Source organism: Oryzias latipes, chromosome 12, assembly GCF_053564925.1.
Source record: "Oryzias latipes strain Hd-rR chromosome 12, Olatipes_Hd-rR_3.1".
Classification (NCBI taxonomy): domain Eukaryota; kingdom Metazoa; phylum Chordata; class Actinopteri; order Beloniformes; family Adrianichthyidae; genus Oryzias; species Oryzias latipes.
In genome coordinates, this window is record NC_136248.1 from 3,489,866 (window position 1) to 3,515,848 (window position 25,983).

Sequence of the window (25,983 nt, forward strand, 5' to 3'; positions counted from 1 at the left end):
CTGAGCCTCTATTGCTCTGGTGCTCAGGGCTTGTTCCTGGGCTGCCAGGATGAGCGCTTCGGTGCTGTCCTGTAGGCCAGCCCTTTCTAGCCATTGGTAGGACTTCTTGATATCAGCCACTTCAGTTATGGTCCGGTGGTACATCCCATGCAGGGGTTTGTCCTCCCATGAGGATCTGTCCTCCAGCACTGTATCCTCTGCTCTCCATTGCCTGAGACATTCACTGAGCACACTGTCAGTTGGGGCCTTGAGCTTGATGTACTCATGGATCTTGGATGTTTCATCCTGGATAGTGGCTTCTACGCTCACTAGTCCTCGGCCTCCTTCCTTGCGGCTAGCATACAGTCTCAGGGTGCTGGATTTGGGATGGAACCCTCCATGCATGGTGAGGAGCTTTCGTGTTTTAACATCCGTGGTCTGTATCTCTTCCTTTGGCCATCTTATTATTCCTGCAGGGTATCTGATAACTGGCAGTGCGTAGCTGTTAATTGCCCGGGTCTTATTTTTGCCATTGAGCTGGCTTCTCAGGACTTGCCTTACTCGTTGGAGGTATTTAGCTGTTGCAGCTTTCCTTGTTGCCTGCTCCAGGTTGCCATTTGCCTGTGGAATTCCAAGGTACTTGTAACTGTCCTCGATGTCTTCTATTGTTCCTTCTGGGAGTGAGACCCCCCCTGTGTGGACTACCTTGCCTCTCTTTGTCACCATCCGGCTGCATTTCTCGAGCCCGAATGACATCCCAATGTCAGTACTGAGATCCTGGTGGTGTGGATCAGGGAGTCAACGTCACGCTTGCTCTTAGCATATAGCTTGATGTCATCCATGTAGAGGAGGTGACTGATGTTGGCCCCATTTCTGAGTCGGTATCCATAGCCAGTCTTATTTTTTTATTTGACTGAGGGGGTTGAGACCTATGCAGAACAGCAGTGGGGACAGAGCATCACCTTGGTATATCCCACATTTGATGGACACTTGTGCAAGTGGCTTCCCATTGGCTTCAAGGGTGGTTTTCCACAGCTGCATTGAGTTTCCTATGAAGGCTCTTAGAGTCCTGTTGATGTTGTACAGCTCCAAGCATTCAGTGATCCATGTGTGTGGCATCGAGTCATAGGCCTTCTTGTAATCAATCCAGGCTGTGCACAGGTTGGTGTGTCGTGACTTGCAGTCTTGAGCGACTGTTCTGTCGACCAGGAGTTGGTGTTTGGCTCCTCTGGAGTCTCTACCAATGCCCTTCTGTGTGTTACTCATGAATTGATCCATGTGACTATTTATCTTGGTTGCAATGATGCCTGACATGAGCTTCCATGTTGTGGACAGACAGGTTATTGGCCGGTAGTTGGATGGGACTGCACCCTTTGAGGGATCCTTCTGGATCAGGATCGTTTGCCCTTCCGTTAGCCATTCGGGGTGAGTCCCATCTCTTAGCAGCTGGTTTATTTGTGCTGCCAGGCGCTCGTGGAGTGCGGTAAGCTTCTTTAGCCAGTAGGCATGTATCATGTCAGGGCCCGGTGCTGTCCAGTTCTTCATACCTGAGACTCTTTCTTGGATGTCTGCCACTGTGATGGTTACTGGATTCTGTTCAGGGAGGTTGCTATGTTCTTTTCTTAGAGAGACCAGCCACTGGGCATTGCTGTTATGTGCTGTCTGTTTCTCCCATATACTTTTCCAGTACTGTTCAGTTTCTAGCCTTGGTGGGTCTGCTCGGCTGTTTTGACCCTGCCACTGAGCGTACACTTTTGCAGGTTGAGTTGCGAAGAGCCTGTTTATTCATCTGGCTTCATTGTCTCTTGTGTACCTCTTTAGGCGGCTGCTCAAGGCTAGGAGCCTTTGTTTGGCAGTTTCCAGTGCTTCAGGTATGGGCATCTGGCTGTATCTCTTAGGTACTTGCTTTCTCATTGTACCTCTTTGAGCCTCTGTCAGCTTACTCACATCCTTCCGAGTTGCCTTGATTTTAGCCTCTAACCGTTGCTTCCATGGTGGGTACTGTTTTCTTCCAGGGTTGCTCTTGTAGCCAAGCATCTCAAGGATCACTGCTGCTGAAGTGTAAACCAGTTCATTGGTTTCTGAGATGGTTGTGGTAGGAATTGCCCTCAATGCTTCATTTACAGTTTCCAGTAGACTTTCAGGCGGTACATCACTTAACCGTTGTAGCTGGTGTCGGGGTTGCCTAGTCTTCATTGTAGACATGATCTTGTCTTTCAGGTCAGTTGCTGCCTCGCTCAGCGTAATTGTGGTTGTTGGGGCTGTGTACCCAATCTCAGGGTGTGAGTGTGGCATAACCTCCTCTCTGACCTGTTGTTCTGGCTCTCCCGTGGCATTGTATTGTATCGCTTCAATTTCAAGTTGTGATAGGAGTTGCCGTTTGTGGATGTTAGAGCACTGAGCTACCAGTTGTTTGGCAGTTAGCCTTGATTGTGGGTTTCGAAGCATCCATTCATTCCACATTCTCTGCATGTAACCCCTCTGGGTGGGATTACTTGAGTAGTAGCATTCTAACAGAACCTTGTTCTCATCTAGTCCATTTCCGTCTTGTTCCAGTAGCCCACTTACCATCAGGGTGCTCTGGTTCCTCAGCACCTGACGCAGACCTTGTTTGGCCGGGCGACGTCTGAGCCGGCATGACATGTGGTTCATTGTCTCTCATGTTGTGTGTATTTCCATTTTCCTTGTGACATATATATATATATATATATATATATATATATATATATATATATATATATATGTGCGTCACAAGGAAAATGGAAATAAGATCTGAAACTTGTGCGTTTACTTTGTCTGTTCTTCTACTACAAGCAGAAACTCTTTCTTTTGCTGATGATGCAGCCGTGTTAAGTCGAGCGTAATTACACCAACTCATATCCGGTCTTTTGGAACTGACATACCCAAAGTAAACAAGTTCAGACGGATTTCAGCCAGAGTTCAGGGTTAAAGTCAGGGTAGTTCAAACATGCTTTCTGGAATACCCCCCAGATGCACATGGGGTTGAACCACTGACTGTATATGAGACCTGGACCGAGTGAGTGTGACACCACCCATAGAAAATGACGTACTGTCGGATCTAACCAAATGAAGTTTATTTAGTTGGCTATTTTGTTTAGTTGCCAGTTCTCACATACAGGCAATGGGTTAAGCCTGCAGAACTGAAATATGTTTTTGTGGAGAAGGAGGTCTGGACATTGTTGCTTAGGATGTTGCTCCCATGACCTGGCTCCAGATGGATGGATGGATGGATTCCAACTAAGAGATAAAGTTGGTGATTGGAGCAGAAATACTCCAGGAAAGAGTCAAAAACAAAACAAAAAATTAGCAAGAGATACATTTGAAAAACACTTGAAAACTGCAACAGTGAGAGAGAGGTTGGTGTTTCACTGAGTGGGGAAAAACAGTCATAGAAAATTGTGCTCGATGGATACCCAGAATCTTACTTTGTTCACAGTGTAGTCCCATGAAGCCGATGCGACACGTGCACTGTCCAGATATGTGGTCACAGTCTGCACCGTTTCTGCACCTGCAGCTCTGAGAGCATTCCTTCCCATAGAAACCCAAAGGACAGCCTGAAACAGAGGTCTTTGTCACAACAGGATCTTCCCATACCTGTTCTCTCACCAGAAAGGTTAGTCCAGTTTTGGAAGACCAGAAGACAGACACAAACCATGTTAAAAAATAAAATAAGGGATTACCCAAGGATCCAGTTGAAAGTTACAGATTTACAGAGTTCAGAAACACATTTATGACTTATGTGAGTTTATTAAGGTCTAAAATCGGGACTTTATCGACCGACCTCAGTCACCTGCATGACATTCTAGTGCTCACTTCTGTGCTTCTCTCCCAAGCCTCTGCCAAGCTTTACCCGAACTGCCTCACAGAAACTCTCTGGGTATTTCTCTTTGTCTTCCAGCACCCAGTGACTTTTTACACTTTCCGTCTGTGATTTAGTCAGACTGTTCTCATTGAAAGTTTTCCCCAGATTTTCCTCGCTGATTTGTGCAGATGAAGTCTGAACGGAAAGATTTTTACAAGGTTTCCCTTTAGTTGAAAAATTCCAAAACCAATCATGATATTTTCTCCCAATGACCAAGCTCAATAATTAATCTGGTTAAATATCAGTAAAGCCAGAAATAGATGATGAAACATCTGATCTCATAAAAGTCTCCAGACTACAGAAGTGAGTGTTCAGGTCATTGTAATGCTTGAAAAACTGACTCATGAGATGACTCATGCCTGCCTTGACCTTTATCAGCAGATGAAGGGTATTTGTTTTTTTCTCAGAGTTTTCTTAAATTTATCCTCAACAATATCTTTTCTGTTGGTGTTTTGCTTAAAGTCCCCCATGACATTTAAAAAGAAAAAAAAACGTTCCCAGTGGTGTTTCATTTATGATATGGAGTTTTTAACCAAAATATCACAACCTAAATGCCTTAAAAGGCCATATTTCACGTCTATCTGAAGCCTCTATTTGAAAGTGAATGATTCTTTATTTCATGTATTTATACTTTGTATAAAGGATCATTCTCTTTGTAGGTGTCTTCCCTGCCAGGATTCTTTCTCAAATATTTCCCAGACATCAGAGCTCAACACAACTGGCTGAGAGATCCATTTAACGCAGCAGCAGCTGCTGGTTTGAGCTCTGCTGAGGAGGATCAGTTCACTGAAATCACGTCAGACTCCACCCTGAGGAAGAGGTTTACAGCACAGACACTGATTTCTGCTGGGTGTGGAGAGGGAACATCCACTCATGGGGCAGAAAGCTGGGGGCCTTCTACTTCCAATCTACGTCTTTGTGAGATTTTCTGCTGTTTCCACTTTGACAACAAAGAACAGAGCTAGGCTCAGTATTGAGCAGGACTTGAGGGTTGCAGTAACAAACCTGCAACCTTGTTTTGAAAAGATAAGTAGCACAGTAGATGAGTAGCACAAAGCACAAAGCAGTCACTTTGCAGCCATTAACACAACTTTTTGTGTTAACATGTTATATTGTTCTTAAGTGAATGATCCTTTATTTCCTTTCTTTTTCTAGTCTCTAGCAGCAGGAATGTTTAAGATTTTGATATGTTATTAAAGTTGAACGTTTTTGACTTATTTTGTCACGGGTTTTTTAGCGGTGGGGGGAGAAATGACCATTTTTCCTCCTCCAAAGGGGGGCACAAAAGAAAAAGTTTGAGAACCACTGGTCTAGTGCATATGTGTATGTGCCGTCCTTCAGAGGGGTCCTGGTTAGGGTGGTGTCAAAGCTCTCCTGGGTGGGTCAGTGTGTTAAGTCACTCACGCTGAGTGCAGTAGAGACCCGTCCACCCAGGGGTGCACTTGCACTCTCCATCATAGGCACTGCAGCCCGCGGCGTTGTGGCAGGTGCAGGTGTGGATGCAGTTGGGTCCCCAGGATCCGGGTGGACAGGCTGCAGCACAGACATTCAGACTGAGTTTCATCGTCGTTTCCTTGGAAACAACATCCAATGAGTGTACTGGTTAAACTCACACTGGGAACAGTCGCTGCCAATCCACCCTGGGTAGCACTGGCAGGAGCCGTCGATGGGGTTGCAGGTGCCGTTGTTGGTGCAGTGGCAGGTCGAGGCGCAGTTTTTCCCAAAGTGGCCACTGGGACACACTGCAGACACCAGCAAACATCAGAGCGCTTCTGCAGCAGCCTTGTCCCTCTCTGCACAAGCTCCATTGAGCTTTAGGTCACATGGAACACGACTTTTCCAAAGGGTTCATAAAGGGCAGAGAAAATCCTTTCTTAAAAGGATCGACAAAGTGAGAGGAGCGGGGATCCCGTTTTGAAGAGGAATGCAGAGGAATGAGGTGGAGCAGCTGCTGCGTGTCACTGAGCAGCTCCTTGCAGACCACTGAAGCCGATATGATAGGATGCGCTGTTCATATGACACTCACCCTCATTGCACAGCGCCCCCCTGAAACCAGGCAGACAGTCACAGTGTCCACTGACGTGGTGGCACGGCCCGTTACTGTGGACGCACTGAGGACAGGTCTGACTGCAGCGGTGACCAAAGTAACCTGGAGAGCAGACTGCAGAAGAACACAGGGCAGAGGAGCAAAGGCCTCCAATGAAGCTTAGAAAAGCGTGTCAGAAGCGTTTTCAGCTGTGTTAAAATAAACATTCTAACAAATAAACAGTTGAACCCTTTTTTCTGTTAGAAAACACAACAATCGTTACTTTATATTTGTCCGCGACTCAGCGGTTTCTTCATTCCTTCTCTGTTTACGTCTGCTACAGTAGCCGTTTTGGTTCAGTTGTTCCGCTCCAAGGACGGATTGTATTAGGACTGAGAAATCACACAGCGAACCGAAGCTTAGTCTGATTGGAAACACACGGAGACCACCCCCAAAGATGGGTCCGAGAGCCGTTCCTAGTCCTGGATGAGGGTCTGCTTGGGTGTATTCAGACTGAAGATTTGTTCCGGATTATTGGGGGAAACGAACTCTGGTTCACTTTAAGCGGACCAAATTTCTCCAGTCAGTCCCAACTTGACTTGATTTTAGGTGATTGTTCATATTTGCTTTTATCTTTTTATCTATTTATTGTGTTTTCTATTTGTTTTAGGAATGCTTGTGTTTTTTAAGTGTGGGCAGCTGGCCACTTGAAATTTCCTTCGGGATCATTAAAGTTGACCCATTCACCCACCCATCCATCCATCCATCCATCCATCCATCCATCCATCCATCCATCCAAATACACCCTAATTATGATGATGCTGTTTTTTATGACATAGTTTCTGCAGAGCAGCAGGACTTCATTTGAAAGCTTGTAGTTGTGATGTGGAGAATTCGCTGGGCGGGGCACAAGCTCCCTCCTCTGCTCCATTCCGATGCATCCACTTGCAGACAGGACTGTTGGTGTGGAGCAAGTTTAAATTCTTTCCCACAAGCCCCTCACAACCTCCAACCTACCAGTACTGGTGCAACAAAAATAGTGATCAATTTCAGAGCTATCCAGCCGAACAGGTTAGATCCAGATTCCAGTTCAGACGAGGAAAACAAAGACGTTCATGGATGTATTTGTCTGCAGGTGGATGCAATAACAGACCTATATCAAGTTTCACCTGTTATTCTGGGTTGTTTTTTTTAGAAATAGTTTGTAGATCACCTCTTTGGAAATGAAACCAAAAAGTAATATCCTAGGAGTTTGATTCAGGATTTAGAGCCTATCATAGTGCTTAGCATAACAAGGATCTCCTCATGGCTGCAGACAGCAAAACACCATCGATATCACAGGAAACGCTTTTGTAACACAGAACACAGGTTCTGCTTCAGGACTTACTCCTCTGACAGGTGGTGCCTCTGAATCCTGGAGCACACTCGCAGGTTCCTTCATCTGGAGAGCAGGATGCTCCGTTCTTACAATTGCAGGGGGTGGAGCAGTTGGGCCCCCAGCGGCCCTCGGCGCACACGCTGTCACAGTGGATCCCTGCTCCAAGAGCACACACATTGAGCCACAGGTGTTGAACTACTATCCTGCTTCCAGCTGCCCCCACCTTTGCAGCTTCTTAACACCAATGTACACCTGATAGAGCGGGGATGTCAAAGCAGTAAGACCTTGGCCCCTTCAAGGGGCCGTGAGGATAACTCATCGTCCTTCCTGACCTTTATCAGTTATCAATAAAACTAAAAGTCCTCTGTTTGAGTCCTTCACCCAAACCCTCGGCTGCAGTCCTTGCCCAGCCCACTGGGTGGTGCTCATGAAGTCACAGGCTGGGAATCAGCCCTTGATAGCTTCAAACTGGGTCTTAAAGCTCAAACCCGACTTAGGACACTACCTGTTAGAGTCAAGTCCTAGTCCCTGTCTGCTCTCGGAGCTCCAAAAGCCAGAACGCTGTTCACCACAATGTAAAGGTCATGTTTGAAAAAGACAGTAAAATAAAAAGCTTCATTCTCAAGCAGATGATCAAATCATCTAAAACCATCATCTGTTTCTTTTCCTAGATTTCTGAAAAAGAACACATCTGCTCGTTCGACAGGTGGTTCTGGTTGCGTACCGGTCCATCCGGGCAGACAGCGGCAGTGGCCGGTTGAATGGTGACACCCATCAGAATGGCTGCAGTCGCAGCGCCCCCTGCAGTCCAGACCATAGGTGCCGTCCTGAAGAGGGAGGGATGAAGCATGTATGAGGTGAAAGGTAAGCATGACACAACACGAGAAGACCAGAACAGATGTGTGTGTGTGTGGGGGGGGGGGGGGGGGGGGACTAACTCTAACCCCAACCTTAGCCGAACAAACAGATGAAAGCATGTGGTGACTGATGCAGGAACAATAAAGGTTAGCATCACTGGAAATTTTATTTAAGTAGAGACCTCTTTCTTGTTGAACAATAAGCAGATTTGTATGGGGCTCCGTTTCTAAAGTGACAAATAGCAATATTTTGGGTTACTTAGCCTGTTTCAAAGGTAAACAGGTTTCATTTTTTAAATAAATATTTTCACCTTCGTGTATTTACAAAAGTTGCATTTAACTGTAACTGTTAATTAAATATTTTTCTTGCTAACTAAATATTCAGTTAGCAAGATAAATGTTTAATTTACAGTTACATATTTTTTATAGGTCTAAATGTTTAGTGTTAGTTTTTTATAAAATGAAACTTTTAGTTTGCAAATTAAATATTAAGATGTGACCGAAATAAATATTTTCCAAACTATATGTAAACAATGTAGCTAAATATTTAATTTTTAAATAAAGGCAGTGGCTCAGGTGGTTGAGCAGATCGTCTAATGATCGAAGGGTCGGCAGTTCTAACCCTGCTACTCCCCCCCCAGTCGTTGTGTCCTTGGGCGAGACACTTCACCCCCCCCGTCTCCAGTGTGGCTCCACTGTATGAATGTGCATGAATGAATGATTGATCTAATTTAGGAAGGTGGTAGGCCCCGCCCTGATGAACATCTGACAGTTTACATTTCAATTTTGACACCCATTAAGCGCCATGCTATGCAAATAAAAAAGCATTACTCCAGGGGGCGCTGTTCTGCAATGTCATTTGAATTTTGACACAAAAACAGCATGGCATTTTACAATGCAATAGATTTGAAGTTACTCTAAAATAAATTTAAAGCAAAGCATGTATTGAAATGTTGTTTTTAAAATATTGAATTGTAAATTGCAGATTGTTTTTTTATTATTTTTTATTACTATTTTATTTTCAAAATTGTCTTATTGAATTGTAAATTTAAATATTTAACTGTCAATTGAATAAATACATTTTTAAATTGCATGATCAAATTGCAAATTGCATTTACCAGTTTGCATAATACTTTGAATTATGACTTCAAAACTTCCATACTCGTCCTCTCACCTGACAGCGCAGGTCACACCTCTCTCCTCTCCAGCCAGCAGCACAGGTGCAGCGGCCGTCCAACGCGCTGCAGGAGCCCCCGTTGGCACATGCACAGGTGAGGTTGCAGCCCAGCCCCCATGTCCCGCTGGGGCAGCTGATGGAGCAGTCCACCCCATGCCAGCCTGATCCAGACACACAAGAAAGCAGATTCTTCTTTATTAAATCAAAGCTGCCACATCTATTCTTGCTTTTCCCTGTCCAGAGTTCCAGGCTGCTGGAGCCTCGTTAATAAACACACTAGAAAAATATTTAAAAACCCGCTCCGGTCATCATTGTCAGAAGGTAATTCCATGGAGACAACAAATATTAGTAAAATTCAGCTCCCATCCTCCTTTTCTTTTTTTTCCTCACATCCTCCTTTCACTGACTCCCCCCCTCAGCTCACCTGGTGCACAGGAGCAGGATCCATCCACAGGTGAGCAGCGAGCTCCGTTCTTACAAAAGCATCTGGATGAGCAGCTCAGTCCATAGGAGCCCGCCGGGCATGGAGTGGAACACCTGTGACCCTGAGGGGTCAGAGGGCACAGGTTGGACATCTACAGCTCCAAGCAGCTGAACTTTTTCTGGCTGCAACACTTCATGCATGAAGATGTTTCATTTATGTGTTTTTTTGACCCAAAAAAAGCACATGAGCAAGGCGAAAATGGCTGCAGTCACTTCAGACTTCTGCCACTAGATGGAAGTACAGTGTAGGCAGATGTTTTAAGGCTGTAAAAGTCCTCACTACACACTGTATCCTCTTTTCTCAGACAGACATGAACATTTTGACACTTTTCTCTCTTGTTTAAACTATCAAAGCTTCAGAGAAAAATACATCCAGTACTACAGAATGAAAAAAAAGATCTGATCAGGATCAAAAATTTGTGTAAATGTGGCAAACTGAACGCATTCTGTACAGGAGGCACGGCTCAGAGGAGATTGATTGACAAGGTCAACAGCCAATCAGGTCACAGAACACAATTCACTGTGCAAAATAATAATTGTAAAATATTGCAAAACTGCACTAAAAAATTGTGAAACAGCGAAACGTGAACCATGATAAAGTGAGGGCCCACTGGACAGTTATTTGTTTTCTTTCTGTCTCCTTAAAGACTTTTGGGTCCATGAAGCAGCCAGTTCTTTCTGGGTTTCTGCTGCTAATTGTCTGATTTCCTTTACCTGTGCCTGCTCCTCTAAACCTCTGCCTCAGTCCATCACCCTCTGCTGGATTGTTGCACTGCAAACATTCAGTCAACTCACCGGGGCTGTTCTCTGCCAGCTTGTCTCCCTGTCTGCTCGCCATTCAGCCTGATTTCCAGCTAACCTGGGGGGTATTCCAGAAAGCAGGTTATGCTAGATCCCACGGTAAGTTTGAGGCTAAGGAAGTTGATAACCTCAGCTTTCGGTTCCAGAAATGGAGGCATGTTTCAGGGTCGGTCAAGTTGCCATAGCAACTCATGCTCTGAACATAACCTGGTCTGGAGCAGATTTAGTTGAAGGTTAGTTTGTTTTCAGAGAGGTGAAGCAGCATGGCGTGTCCATTTGAAGATGATTTAGTGGATGAAGAAGCTCAGATAATACTTTTTCCACCATGAGAGGGTGATAAGACCACATATGGATGTTGGAAAGAGAAACTTTTTCACTTTGATCTAACTTAATTATTTGCTTCAGTTAAGATAAATCATTTTTTTTGTTAGGTCAGTTTAAAAATAACACGTTGTTTTTAGACAACTATTTTCCTTTCATTTAAATTAATTCAATTAAGTAGGTGTAACTTTGGTGCTGCTGTTAGATCGGCACCGCAAAGGATTCTGGGATATCATTCCCTTTGCCTGTCTGGACGTATTTGGGTTTAAGTGCGGGTTTTTGACAAAATGTGTTTAGTTGTTTAACTGTTTAGCTGTTTTACTGTGTTTTGCCGAGTTATTTTGTCCTACTATGCTTACGTCTCTGCACCATGAGTGAGAATATAGGAGAGGATGATGAATTTATAAAACACCCCTGTAGGTACTGCATGTAATGACAGTGATGGAAAATTTGTTAATGAATTTGTGCGCAACGCGCATTTTTTCTCCCGTCCTTTTTGTTATAAAAACGAGCATATCTGCCGGCTCAAACTTAGACATATGAGAGTTCAAGAAATATAAGTAATTAAGATGATAAAAAGATTAATGGAGTATTGTGGAATATAGTTAGATAAATACGTAAATTTGAGTTGTATTAACAATTATTGAGTTTTATAGACGTAAGAAATTAGGTTGAATAAATTTAACTCAATTACTTGTTACCAATTGAAGTAATTCATTTAAGTTGGCAAAATTGGATAAGTTATATATATATATATATATATATATATATATATACGTCACAAGGAAAATGGAAATTAGATCAGAAACTTGTGCGTTTACTTTGTTGTTTTTCTCCAAGCAGAAACTCTTTCTTTTGCTGATGATGCAGCCGTGTTACTTTTTTGATGGACGTATAATCTTCATACGCCGTCATTAATGTCAGACTCCGTCTCACTGAAGTATAGCGCTCTCTTTTCTTCTCCACATGTTTCCATGGTGACTTCAGAAATCGGCGATCTATTGAGAATGTCTTTATGTACTTGCCGTGCACGTGCATTAACCCAGGGTTACCAAGTCGAGCGTAATAACGCTAACTCATATCCGGTCTTTTGGAACCGACATACCCCGAGTAAGCAAGTTCAGGCGGATTTCAGCCAGAGTTCAGGGTTAAAGTCAGGCTAGTTTAAACATGCTTCCTGGAATACCCCCCTGCTCAACCATGCTCTCTGCTTTACGTTGCTATGGCCATTGTCTGCTCCTGTTTCCCTGCCACACTGTTCTGACCAAGCCTTATAAGTCCCATTACCTCTGCAATTCTTGAAACCTTTTTCCCAGAGACCTTTCTGGAGTTTATTTAGATTGCAAAGTCAAGGGTGCTTGTGACTGAGCCCCAGGCTCCTGAGTTCTACCACATTGCAACAAGCATCCCTCCCTTTTCCGACTTCTGTGTCTGGAGCCACACCTCCATCCATTTGCTGTGCCGAGGACTTCACTCCGCCCCTCTTCTCTACCTGCTGATCATCCCAGAAAGCTCATTTTTGCTCAGACTCAAGATTATTCAGAATCGCTTACAGTCTACTATCTCCTTAGCATCCGTACATTGGATGAATTTCTCCAGGATCTGGGCTCCTTCAAGTTGAATAAAATAAATCTGGTTTCTTGGACTCCTGAATTTGTCCTGTTTTTCATCACAGATATGATGTGTGACAAGTTCAGCTCAAAATGAAATAAACCCTATTTACTTAACAATCTTGTATTAAAAAAAAAAAAGAGGTCATATGTATGTAATCAGGATATGATCAAAGACTTTTGGGGACTTTTACTAGCACTAAACCTAGAGACTCAGTTGTTTCTCATCAACTCATTTTGTTTAGATGTATAGTTTTGTGTTTAAGCCATGATGTTCACATGCGCAGTGTCTGTTCTGGCCTAACCACACCAGGTCCCTGTTCTTTTGATTTCCCTCAGAGTAAATGTTCATGTTTTTATGACCAAGTCTCCAGTTTTCCCAAATCCATAATTCATTTTTATGACAGGGACTCCGAAGAAAACGTGCAGCTCAAACCAGCAAAAAATTGGAAGATCCTCAAATTCAGAAAGGCTTATTAAAAGATTGAAATTATTTGATTCATTTCATGTTTCAGAAATGATGGCCTTAGAGTGTTTCAGTGGTTTTCTAGTCTCTTCACATCCAGGATTTTCAGAATTTTTTTGTGTTTACACACATTTGAATGCTGCAGAAATTCAAAGGAGGTCCTGCATCCTGCTGATCATAAGCTCTCTAACTCTAAAAATGAATGCTCACGCTTCCTTTAATGCCCAGGAGACAGGGAGATTTGCAATTACGCAGCGTCACGATGACAAGCAGGGCCGCAGTACCGTAAAGCCTGGAGCACAGGTACACTCCCCGGTCACGCTGTGGCAGTCGGCTCCGTTCTGGCACTGGCACACTTCTTTGCACGACTCGCCGTAGAATCCCAGAGAACATGTCTCATTGCAGTACAGACCCGACCAACCGGGTCTGCACGTGCACTCCCCGGTCATCGGGTGGCAGCTGGTAAAAAAAAAAGAAATGCGTTGTCATCACCACCACAACAACTTTACACAGGAACTGCTTAAAGCCAGCCAGGTCTGGGTCCAAACTGACAACAGATTATTACGTAATAATCAGACCCAGATTCAATTCAGCATGGTTATGATTTGATAGTTAAATAATGCTTCCAATTAGCATATTCAATTAGCATATTGTTAAAAAATGTTCCAACCAAACCAACTAAACTCTGAGCTTGATCCTCATTGAAAATGACTCTATGGAGCCCTGACCTTCTGCAGTGCCTCCAATCTGTTCTGTTTGGGCTCATAGTTTTGAGGTACAGCAGCAATTTCCAGTAATTACTGAGAGGAAACAGTGGGGTCAGGGCTGCAGTTACACCAAACACCAACTTTCTGTTTGAAATCCTCAAAAATCTTCAGAGATGATGCCTGGTTACTTACCCGTATGCTGTCCTGTGGAAAAACATTGTGGCTGCAGGCCAGATCTCTAAAGACACGTACCTGCGAGTGTTCGGGAGGTGGCACGGACACTTCCTGCCACAGTGCAGGCCAAAGTGGCCTTCGGGACAAAAACGGACGTGGCAGGATTCTCCCATGAAGCCCGGCTCACAAAGACATGATCCAGTCTTGTGGTCGCACTTGCTGTTGTTCTCACAGCTACATGATTTTGTGCAGCCGGCACCGTAGGTCCCCACAGGGCACTGGTCCTGACACCTGTGTGCATCATAGAAACAGAGCCTCTGTTTGTCTTTGTCCTGGCTAAACGGTCCCCAGATAACCTGGATGGTGTTGAACATTTAGATGAGGAAGTTGGTCTTTTTTTTCTGTTTTTTTTGTTGTTATTGTTGTTGTTGCTGTGACACCACAGATTAAGGTCCAGAACCTGCAGTAGCAGAGCTGATGTTCTAAACCAGGACTGCTGGTCCTCCAAATCTACCACCCTGACTGTTTTCTAGATTTCCAAGCCCTGCTAGCTGCTGATTAGCAGCTACCTGTGTGAATCAGTGAACCCAGCAGTGATCAGCAGCAAGCAGTGTAGGGAGAGCTGGAAAACAGGCAGGGTGGTAGATCTTGAGGACCAGGAATGAGCAGCCCTGTTCTAAACCATGTGTGGGTGTGTCACTGCTCGCTCAACGTCACCATGGATTTTCCCCACAAGAGCTGCTGGTTGGGGAGGTTAACTCAAACATCCTCACTGGACCCGATGATACATTTTCTGTCATCTTCATGATGCTGCAAAGCACAGTCTAACCAGAACCTCAGTCCAAATACAGCCAGGACTGTTTGACAGCAAGAAGAGGCCCTGGGGGTAAACCCCACCCTCCAAGGTGATTGACAGACTCAGAAACATGTGCTCTTCCAACAGAAACATGTGCTCTTCCTAAATCATGGATGGACAAGTGACAGACATCAGCATAAAACACTTAACTAACAGATCAAATGTGATCCTCAACTCCCCCCACCCCCAAATAACCCCAGTATAACTATTCAGAATGAGCACTAGAAATTATCCAACAGGTATGCATTCCTCTCACAAATATTCCGAACCCAGACAAACCTGCAAACAGACTCAAACTGGAATTCAAATTTAAAGAGGTGAGCTGGCAGTTAAAAAGCTTGGACCGTTTGTCTCACCGCTCTCCGGTGTATCCCTCACGGCAGAGACACTCCCCGGATGTCGACAAACAAACGGCATCATTGTGGCACTGGCATTCCTGGGAGCAGTCCAGACCAAACCGTCCCTCTGGACACGGTTGACCACACACCGTCCCCTGAGGACCATCGAAAGGTTGGATTTTTCTGTCACTGTGGTAAAGTTTCTAGTTTGCCTGCGTCTTCCGTGTCTGTGTTTACAGGAGGAGAGAGACGGTGGAGACCCATGACATCAGACGAGTAAAGACGCGTACGTACCCTCCATCCGGCAGGACAGGAGCAGTCTCCAGTCACGTGATGACACACTCCCCCATTCTGACAGGGACATCTCTCCTCGCACTGCTGTCCATGTTTACCAGGAGGACACAGGTCCTCACAGCTGGAACAAAACAGCAGCAGAAAGGGCATTTTCTTTTCATTTATTCATCCTTCACATGATCTTGAACTGGCACTTTATAAATACTCTAAGCTGAATGCTAAAAAAAATCCCAGAGTACAACAAAAACAGAAATATCTTCTCTAACAGTGCTGTTTGGTGACATGGTCCCCTGTCTTGAACTGTGACCAGGTTTCTCTCTAACTTGTGAGCCAACAGACTGCATTCCATCACTGAGAGAGAGGATGCAGCATCCCAAGTCTTCACGCTTTTACTTTGAAATCTTCCAGCGGGTCTGACTTACAAAGCTCCGGTGTATCCGGCTGAGCACGTGCACTCTCCGGTCACATGGTGACAGGATGCTCCGTTCTGGCACTGACACTTCTGCTGGCAGCCATTGCCGTAGGTGCCGGTTCCACAGTGGGACTCGCAGCGCCAGCCTCTGTAGCCCGGGCTGCAGACACAAGCTCCAGTAATGGGGTTGCAAAGCGCTCCATGCTGGCACTGACATCTGTTGCTGCAGTGTGGACCCCAGTGACTGCTATCACAGGCTGAGGGCAGAAAGGGCACAAGGAGAATGTCACACCCCTTTGAGAAAAACAAGAGGCTAAAGCTAAAGGACCCAGATCACGACGTAAGTGAACCGAACCATCAATCCTTCCTGTGAAAACACAAACGATTTAAAATAACATGACTTCACCTTCATATTTCTTACTAAGACACCGCAGTTTGTACAGTCTGGGTTTCATTCAAAAATTATCAAAGGCAAAATTAAAGTGCAGCACTACAAAGCGTAACAAATCAGGGACTTTTAAACGTGTTTTCAGGCTATTTAGTAAACAGTAAAAATGTGTTCATAGTCTTGGTGGTGATTTTGCTTTTAGAAAGGTTGCAGATAAGGTCTCTGAGGGTCACAGGGTTAATGCCTGTGGGCGCACAGCGCTGCAGTTTACAGCTTAGTTTAAACTAGTTCTAGCCAGGTAATTCAGATCTTTGACAGTTCTCCATACTCTTTCAATGATTCCCATCAATTCAGTACATTTTTAGGATTAGGTTTTTTTTGCCGTGGTTTCTGTGGGACGCATATATGAAGCTGTTCCAGACTTCTCACATGAATCTTCATACCATGTCCTGCCGCCTACCTGGAATAATAATGCTGCCTTTCTGTTAGCTGATCAAAAGCCCGTCTTTAAAGACATTTACCGCCGGCTTTACCAGCTATCAGCTAAGTGCGTAAGTGATATTCTCACTCTTTCTGCACATCCCTGGTGTACTCGGTTTGCAGATGGGGATGTTAGGGTTTTCCTAATTACCAACATGAGTTGTAGCTCCAAGTGAAGAGAACATGGCTGGGACAAAGGGAGAGAAAGCCAGGTTGGCTCTCTCACTGGATTGTGGAAGCATTTCTGCTTTCTTTGTGTTTCTCAGGCCGCCATTGGTCTGTGGGTTCACTCTACTAGAATCTTGGCTGCCTCTTGAGTTTTACCCGATTGAGCTTTTTTGTGTGTAGCAGTGAGCTGGTCTTCACTTTTGTTTGTTTTTATAAACTAGATATGTCTAATGTGAGTCAGGCTTTACTTGCCTATGGGATTATACATGGTCAGAGAGACAGTCTCCATACTTCATAGAGAGACATCTCACTCATTCTGCTCAGAGAGTCAAGGTTTCGCAAGTATCCTTCCATTTTTAAAGCTACTTCTTCAGAAGCTATTCAAGTTATAAAATTGTGCCACACATGAAATCAATGTATTAATATTCTGGCTAAATATTAAACCAATTTTCTCTATTTTCCCAACCAGGGGCTCGTCTGAGCTTATATCAACACTTTCAGATGGGGGCAGGGTACATCCTGCATGGTTTGCCACTCCATTGCAGGGCCACACCGAGACCATCAACCACTCATATACCCAACGATGGGACCATCTTAGAGTCACCAAGTAAGGATGTTTTTGAACTGTGAGAGGAAACCAAAGTGCCCAAACAAAAACCCACACTTGGACAACACAGAAAGGTCCCATTTGGGATTTGAACCAAGGTCTTCTCACCGTGAGACCCTTGATGAATCTTCACAGACAACAGCAGTTGGGACCATGAACCCATAACTCTACTATTAGAAATCCATTGACGTCAAAGACAATGAATCAAAAATGGTGACAACGTGCTTCAGTCAGGACCTTTTCTGAATCCCGGATTGATGATGACCCTCAGCTCCGTCACCAAACTGTCATGGTCCATCAGACTGTTGCTGCTTAGAGCGGCTAAACTTTTGGATGGAGTCAACGGGAAAAAGGGTTTCTTTTAGTAAACAAGAAGGAAAGAGTGAAGGTAACTGTCATAATATTAGTCCCTGCCCCTCTGATGCCTTCTAAGGGCTGTCTTTTTGTTGACCTGACACCAGGACATCACCTGATTCAGTTATCTGCTCCCCCTCACCCAATCAGCCTCCCTCACACACTCCCACTCAGCAGTCTCTCCTCCTCCTCTGATCATGACAGAAAGACGAAGGTGAAGACGAATTGCACATTCATCTGTTTTCTTCTTCAGCTGAAATCCCGACTGCTGAGGAAAAGAACAAAAACGCGTCTTTGCTGAGGCTCCTGCCGGCTGTGCTTTAGGTTTCACTGATTAAAACACACAGATGACCGCTGAGTAATGATGGCATCCCTGTGGCTTCAGACTGGTTGGATTTTCTGTATCCTTGTATTTCACATCTCCAGTTTGGTCATGAAAGTCTGCCTAAAATACTCGCTCGGTCTTGAATAGTCACATGATCCACCAAGTTCAGCAGCTGGTCTTGATGGTTTATCAGCTGTTGCCAGCAATGCAGAGACATCACTCATGTCAGTGAAGGCAGCCGCCTTTCAGTCCAACTCAATGATTACCAGAACCACACCGACCTAAAGTCTCATTCTGATCATCTTTTGATCTATTTTTAAATTATTCCCCGTGGTCTCTTGATTATGATTATTCCATTTTTAGGCAAAGTTTCAGATCATAGTTTGTGCAGAGCAGCAGCTCATCACTGAATGTTGGCGTAGAAGTAAGCCTCAGCTGATATCCCATCATCCCTTTGTTTACTACTCTCTCCTGCTAGCTTACAGCCCCTCACATCCCCAACCTAACATCACCGGTACAACTCAAATGGCGAGCAATATTAGATCCATCCAGCCGTCCAGTTTAGATCCAGATTCCAGCTTAGACCAGGAAAACAAAGACGTTCATGGATCTGTTTGTCTGCAAGTGGATCCATCAGAATGGAGCAGAGCAGGAGGACTGTGCCCCGTCCACTTGCTGCATCATAAAAGAAAGCTTTTTTCTACTGCATTTTTTCATCTGCTGTAGATTCATCCCAATTTAAACAAAGAAATACTCAGAAATGCTATTTTAATCTTGATTTTTTTATATTTGTCCTCCATCATGAGAAAAATCCTACAAGAACATGTTAAAAACACCAAAAACAAACTTTTCATTGGAGTAACTAAACTCTTCGAAACTGATGTCCATCAGTCTGGGACAGGTTGGGAGACCATTTCTAACAGCAGTATCTCAACCTGACTCAGATGCTGTGGTGAACCTGTAGACAGTCTGTCATGAAGATAAATCTCCAACAACTTTTGGTGGAAATTTAGAGAAAGCTGTAGTGGTCCTTAGACCTTTAGATTTTGTGGTGAACTTTCAGAAAGTTTTTCATAAAAGTAGACCTTGAGAAGCTGCACTGGGCCTTCAACAAACTCAGATATAAATTCAGAGGACAGTGGCGGACCTTCAGTTTCACCTCCTTGCACAATCCTGTCTAGTGTTCGGGGTCAAACACCAGACAGGAATGCTTACTATTAAAGAGTGATCTTGGACTTCTGTTCGTGAGAAGTCTTCCTAATATGTTCATATTGTATGTTATATCATTTTATCCAGCTTTATCCAGGGATTAATGAATTCCATTTTCACAATGTTCCAGTAAATAATGTGTGAGTAAAAGGGGAATGCACTGCAAACTTTAAAACCAACATTTTTTGAGGAGTTAGAAGGAGATAGATCAGACTCCCTACGAGGAGTTAAAATTTGTAGCTGGTACTTAAGGTGAATGTTTTGAAAATTCAAGACGGCATCCTCTTCCCAATGTCAAAGGTCAACAAACCTTTGGTGGTAGTTGTAAACTTAGGCTGGTAGTGTGTGAATTTTTGTGATGATTGCTCAAACAAGTTTTCTTTTCCCATATTGTGGGAAAATGTGAAAATCGGCAAGTTTCTCACACTTTGCCACAAAGTTCAACGCTTAGGTCCTTTGGCCATCCCATAATAATTGAAAAACTATTTTTTGAATATCCCTGACACGTGTGTTTTGGATTTGTTTGTGGATTTTACTTTTTGTTTGTAACCCCATCAGAGTACGTGGCAGGGGGTCACATTTTTGCTCAAAGATGCAGTTAGAAAGAATCTGGTCCCAGCGGTCCAGGACCGCTGTGGGACATGATTAAGGGTTTTTATTTCAGCAAAACATTTGGAGTTGTGCTTCATCATACTTTCTGACCTAATGGAACAAAACAGGCCAATAACGTGCTCATGTTGTTGTTCGTGTAGTTTTAGAATGAAGTATTTTTAATCATTTTTCCTTCTTTAAAAGCCGCCAACGGAGGTTCTTCTCACTTTGTTCGGCTGTGGCTCCACCTCAGCATGCAGAGCAGCTCTGGGAGGCCGACTGATTAACAGGCCGCTTTCATTCCTCCTGCATTAGCCTGCTCCACTTTCAGCAGATGAAGTGCATGTTTCCTTTTCCTCAGGCCCTGCGACCCCCGTGTGACAAACAGTGGTGGGGGCTGTGGGGGGTTCCAAGGAGACAAAACAGACGAGGGGATTAGGGATACTAAGATGCACATGTAAGAGCCTGCTTCATTCAAGCCAGTCATCTCTGTGCTTTTGTGAAACCTGACCCAGATTAAAGAAGGGCCAAACTGGAAGGGCTGGGGGCTCCTCGTCCACTTCCTGCAGGACAGATTGTTTTCCTTCATCGGCCCGTTTCAGATGGCTGTTAACAAAAAACTTTACTGTCTTGGCTCACATGGCCATCTGCATCCCAATCTTGTGATTTTTATCCTATAATATGTTGATTGTTCCGGAGAAAAACTTCAAACGTCATCCAGAGTTTATCATTGGAGCCTGAAACAAATCAAAGTGCATGTTCTGATTTTTCCACGCAGACAACAAAAAGTTCAAAAAGATGTCCAATCACAGCTGACGCTCAGATTTAAGGAGGTGAAGAGGAGCTTCCAGTTGTTCAGGCTGGCACAGAACACACTCCTCGTGCTGGAGGGGGGATAAGAGCTGCTGAGATTGTCCGTCCTTTTTCCAATGACCCAGTTCAGCAGGAATGGCAGGCTTGTGGGAACAGAGAAAAACGCTCAAATCCCTGCAGAAGACACTCAGAGAGACGATCTGGAGCATCTTAACATGCTTTGCAGAGAACACAAATGCTTGAGCTTTGGCTTTCATTTCAGGTCAACATTCTCGGCCGCTGAAGAGCGTTGAACAGTGATCGAGTCCTCGGAGTATGGGCCTCTCTTGCCCTCATATTGTAACCCCCATGAATCTGAAATCCACCAGAGGTCCAGCAGGAAGTGTTGCCTCGGCCTGTTTCCTCCAATATGCATTTGATGATGCTTTAACCCTTGTGCTCAAACTGTAAACATTGTTGAACATTGTGAACTAAATTTGTGTTTTAATAAGGAAAAAGGAATTTTAGTCAATCCTGAAGATCACAAATCATTGAAGAAAAAAGGTTCAGAGCACTGTCTAGTGGGTCTAGATGACCCAACTCCCAATGGTAAAGTGCCTAGGATAGCACAAGGGTTACAGACCAGTCACTAGCTGCGTTTCCATTCCACATATGCGCAAAACTTTATCAAAATTCTACAAATGTCGACAAATTACACTGTTTCCATTAAATCCTAATTATGAATAAACACAAACTAACTAACATGAGGAGTCATTCAAAAACATGGTGATGGATGTGATCAATACTTTGACTGACAGCAGATCCATTGAAATGTCTGCCACGCCACTAGCGCTCATTATCATGGCGTAATCTTCCGGCTGTGGAGTGGCGAGCTCCATTTACGTGGGAGGGGTTAGGAATGAAGAGGAAATGGTGGTTGGTGTTTTCAACAATTCCACATGACACACTCAACTTTTGATGAGCCGTGTGATGCTGTGGGACCTCTGGTGGCGCCCGCTGTGCAGCGTCCAAGGCCGCCAGTTTCTACCAAGAAGCTAATCGCCATCCGGTTGTTGGTCATGTGACTCAGTTAACTAAAAAGAAGGGATTCCATGACAGTATTGCGAAATATGTCAATTTTGATCATTTTTCCTTAAACGCACGTTTTTTCTAAATCGTCGTGTTTCCATTAGACACATTTGTTATCGCAATTCCACTTTCACAGTCAATGGAAACGCAGCTACTGTCTGGTGATCTGAGGGGTTGGTCATGTGGAAAGTCTTTTCAGCCAATCAGGATGGGGCTCTATTGCTCTCTGAGGTAGCTCGTGTGCAGCCCCACAAAGATTCTGAACTTCAGCTAACAGATGTTCAAGACTAGGACAGCACTTCCCATATTCTGCTGAGGGATTCATGGCAAATGCCTGATCTACATTTACAGATGTTAGTGCTTTCAGGTGGCAACTACTGTATGAGCTAAAAACTGTCCTTTAAAATAGATGCACTGATATAAACAGCACTCAGCACCTGCAAATAGAGGTTGTGAAAGGAGGATGTGATGACAGAAATATGAATTCACATTCTAAAAATGACAGAATTGTATCTCAACGTACAGATGATTCAAAACTACCAGAGCAGTTTTAAAAGTGCGGTGCGTTCCCAAAAACCAATCCAAACACCCATTCCCACTGAAATATTCTTAATCTTTTGTGACAGACGTTGAAGTTCTGGTGAATAAATTCTGTAAGAAGAGGGGAAAGGTAAAAAAAAGTTACAAAAAGGCAGCCGATGACCACTTTCACAGTGAAGGACTGTGATGAAATTCTGAAGTGGAAGTCATGTCAGGGTTGAATAAAATTCAACGTCTCCCTTTGGCTGCTGATTTTTTCCACAGAAATAATCTGTTTTAATGGAATGAACACTAAGAACCCAACAAAAAAAATATTTTTGTTTATGCTTGTTGCCTTGGGCGACAAACACAATCAATGTTTTTAAAAAATGTTCCTTGAGGGTTAAATCCCACAAAAAAAGATTGTTTTTCCAGATCACAGAGGAAGTAAGCAAGTTCCTATTTTTATTTGAGATATTTTTTCAACCTTAGTGTTCAGACCTTGTAAATGAGGCGCCTGATGCTGTTTGTCATCATTTTGTGTGTTTTATATGAAGACTAAATCACAAGCTCCAGCGCCACCGGTCATTTTCTACCACGCACATTTTCTTTCCCATTATTTCCACTCTCCCCTAGATACAGTCCTCCCACATTTCCTGCAGCTTGATCCGCAGACATATTGTTAGAGCCCAGTGACCTGAAAGCAGCGTCCATTCATTGGTCGTCAGAGGTGCTCGAAGAAACCAAAGACACAGAGGTGAAGGAGAACGACTTCCTGCTCACCGTCCACAGAGACTAAACCTACAGCCCAGGATAAAATCCTGCACACTTGTCCAACAAAACAGAGATTTAATGAAATTCTAACGAATGAATTAAAAATCAGTGTGTAAACCGTTTTTAAGAGTCCAAACCCGTTTCTTACGTTCAAATTGTCACAGGTACGACAAAAAGGAGTCGGGTCTGAGATGTGGGGTGTGAGCCGTTCTCCATCTTTTTGGCTTTCTCAGCTGGAAATAAACCATTTTCTCTGGGAGACGTCACAATTTGCTCATAATTCTCATGGGTGCAGCAATTGTGGTTTTACAGACGACTCTGAAAACAGATGTATTTTTGGTGTTTTGACATGTTCTTGTGGCATTTTTCTGAAAACGGAGGACAAATGTAAAGAAAATTAAAATGAAACTTGTTTCTGAGTATTTCTTTCTTCAAATCGTTGTGAATCACGAGCAGAAAAAAAAAGTGCCATTTGGAAAAGGTTGTAGTTACATACAAACTACAGTCAGCAGGTCACAAACCTGGTGCTCTGCTCCATTCTGATGCAGACACATAGATCCACGTACGTCTTTGTTTTTGTTTTTTGTCTAAGCTGGAATCTGGATCTAAACTCTTCGGCTGGATAGCTCCAATATTTCTCCTCATTTTTGTTGCACCGCTAATGTTAGCTTAAGGGTGTGAAGGGCTGTAAGCTAGAGGGAGAGAGTGTAAACAAAAGGACGATGGGAAAATTAGTTCCGGCTTTATGCACGCCAGCAGGCCAGCCCACGACTCCGTTTTGCAGATCCTCACCAGATCATTTAGTATGTTGGCCGCTCTGCACCTTCAACGCAGATTTTTTAACACATCACTTCTCCAGCTCGTGCTTCAACACTCAGGTAGAGCTGGTCTGCTAAACCAAACGGGAATTACAGCATAGGAGCTCAGACAGATAAACAGAGGCCCTGCTGTACAAGCATTTAGAAACATAAGCTACAAATAAAGGCCAAAATGCACAGAAGAGAAAAGCAGGGGTGATGTGTTCTTTTTTAACAGAGCGCGGTTCCTACTAAAGCGCCTAACAAATGAAATCATTGTTATTACCTGTAGCAGCGTTTTAACAAGCTGAGATAGAAACACAGGTGTGGGTTCAAGTTCAAAGGTGCGGTTTTGTGAAAAGTTCTGCAGTTTGCCTGTCTGCCTCAGGTGGACTCCACCTCTGATCTGATGCACCCTTGATTTAACTGATCAGTCTTCTGTAAGAAAGCTGGACGAAGAGAAGCTTGTTTGAAAGTCAGGAAATGTAGACACACTGATGTAGTCACGCGACACGTGAAATAAGTGAAATATAGAAAAAAACACGAGTGATGTGTAGATGCAACAACAGCAGCTCGTTTTTGGTGATCTCCTGCGATTTGCTGCAGACATGCTTTATGTCATCAAATATAGATAAACATTAAAATGAGATTAAATCTGGATGAAAAACGTGAAGTTGGTTGAAAGTACGTTTGAACTTTTATGGTTGTTGCATGACTTGAAATTTTACTTGTAAACCATTTCAGACTCAAAATTATAGAAATCAAAAGAAATAATTAAATATCATCTCATAACATTTCATTTCATGATAGAAGTTTTCATGTCTTTAAACATTTTTGTCTAAAATGTAGCTAATTAGTTTTCATAAAAATTGTGTCCCTGCAGTCAAAGGGCTGAAACTGTTTTTTAAAAATTGTCCCTTCTTCTTCCAAAGGGGCACCAGCAACTGGTTTGAGCTTCTGCTCTGTCCTCCTTTGTCAAAAACTTTACTTTTACACAACCTGTGCACGGACAGCACTGCAATACACACTTCCTTACGTCTCTCGGTTATCGCCAGGCTCCAAAAACCTTGACGGTCCAGAGGCCCCAGCTGCACAAAAGCTCCTTTATTAGGAGCTGAAACTAAAGATGGGGGGGGTGCCCTGTGGGCTCCGCGTGCACATCGGCCCAAAAGCCCACATGACGCCCCACAAACCAATCCAACAGCAGCGTGCACGTGCATGCACAAACGCACGCAGACCAAAGGCTGTGCAGAACGCTGCGTAAAGACAGAGGCTCGGCCCCCACAGTAAATATTTAAAGATCCTCAAAACAGTTTTAGAGCTTCAGTCTGTGATTAGGGCTTTTTTTGTTTAAAGGAACTCTCCAAGTCGAGCTGGTTTTTGTTTCTCTGGAGACACAAATCCCAGAGCCCCCCCCCCCTTCAGGACCATCATCAGTGTTGAAGCTTCTGGGAAAGCAGCTCCGGACCTGCTGGTTAAACTGCATCACAACCAGCTGCAGGGTTCCGGATCCAAACTGAGCCTCTGAGTTTGACCCAACTCCTGGAATCCTGGACTGCTGTTGGTGTTGTGGTTCTGAGACCCCCCCCCCCCCCCACACACACACACGCACACACACACCGTCCCCTGTCAATGCTTTCACCTTAATCTGCATTTATAAGACAGCCTTTCAGTCAGGGAGGGGTTTGTTACAGACAGCAGCAGCTGAACTCACCGCTGGAGCAGTTGGAGCCCCCCCAGCCTGGCTCACACTGGCAGCTGTTGGGGGCCACGCAGCGGCCGTGAACACAGCTCTCTGTGCAACGAGCTGGACCACGAAGTGAAGACAACGCGCCGAGGATCCGGGGGCGGCGGCGGCGGGGTGGTGGTGGGGGGTACAAAAACAAGACAAAACAAACACACATTAGTGAGAGTCAGGACAGCTGGAGCTTCCTGGTCGTCTCTGCTCTGAGACACGAGGTTCACTTGATGATGAAAATGAAACCAGCTTTTGGTTTTGGTCAGAAAACAAGTTAAAATGAGATGAAAACACATAAATCCATCTATTTTCCAAACCTCCATCATGCCTCTTTCTGGATCACGTGGTTTCTAGAGCCAATCCACCTACTAAAGGGTGAAGGTGGGGTTC

At 44.1% G+C, this 25,983-nt stretch overlaps 1 protein-coding gene across 1 annotated transcript in view; it reads right to left on the bottom strand.

Moving 5' to 3' along the window:
- The window catches only part of megf10 (multiple EGF-like-domains 10), a 58,584-nt gene that overhangs the window by 9,315 nt on the left and 23,286 nt on the right, over positions 1–25,983 (bottom strand). Inside the window, exons 5-18 of the mRNA XM_011482096.4 lie at positions 25,570–25,662; positions 15,773–16,019; positions 15,351–15,471; positions 15,075–15,211; positions 13,941–14,153; positions 13,266–13,440; positions 9,725–9,845; positions 9,298–9,461; positions 7,991–8,093; positions 7,276–7,422; positions 5,889–6,023; positions 5,476–5,604; positions 5,267–5,395; positions 3,426–3,554 (exon numbers count right to left, since the gene is read on the bottom strand). Coding sequence (XP_011480398.1) covers positions 3,426–3,554; positions 5,267–5,395; positions 5,476–5,604; positions 5,889–6,023; positions 7,276–7,422; positions 7,991–8,093; positions 9,298–9,461; positions 9,725–9,845; positions 13,266–13,440; positions 13,941–14,153; positions 15,075–15,211; positions 15,351–15,471; positions 15,773–16,019; positions 25,570–25,662 — 2,043 coding nt within the window. The remainder of the gene's footprint in view (positions 1–3,425; positions 3,555–5,266; positions 5,396–5,475; positions 5,605–5,888; positions 6,024–7,275; positions 7,423–7,990; positions 8,094–9,297; positions 9,462–9,724; positions 9,846–13,265; positions 13,441–13,940; positions 14,154–15,074; positions 15,212–15,350; positions 15,472–15,772; positions 16,020–25,569; positions 25,663–25,983) is intronic.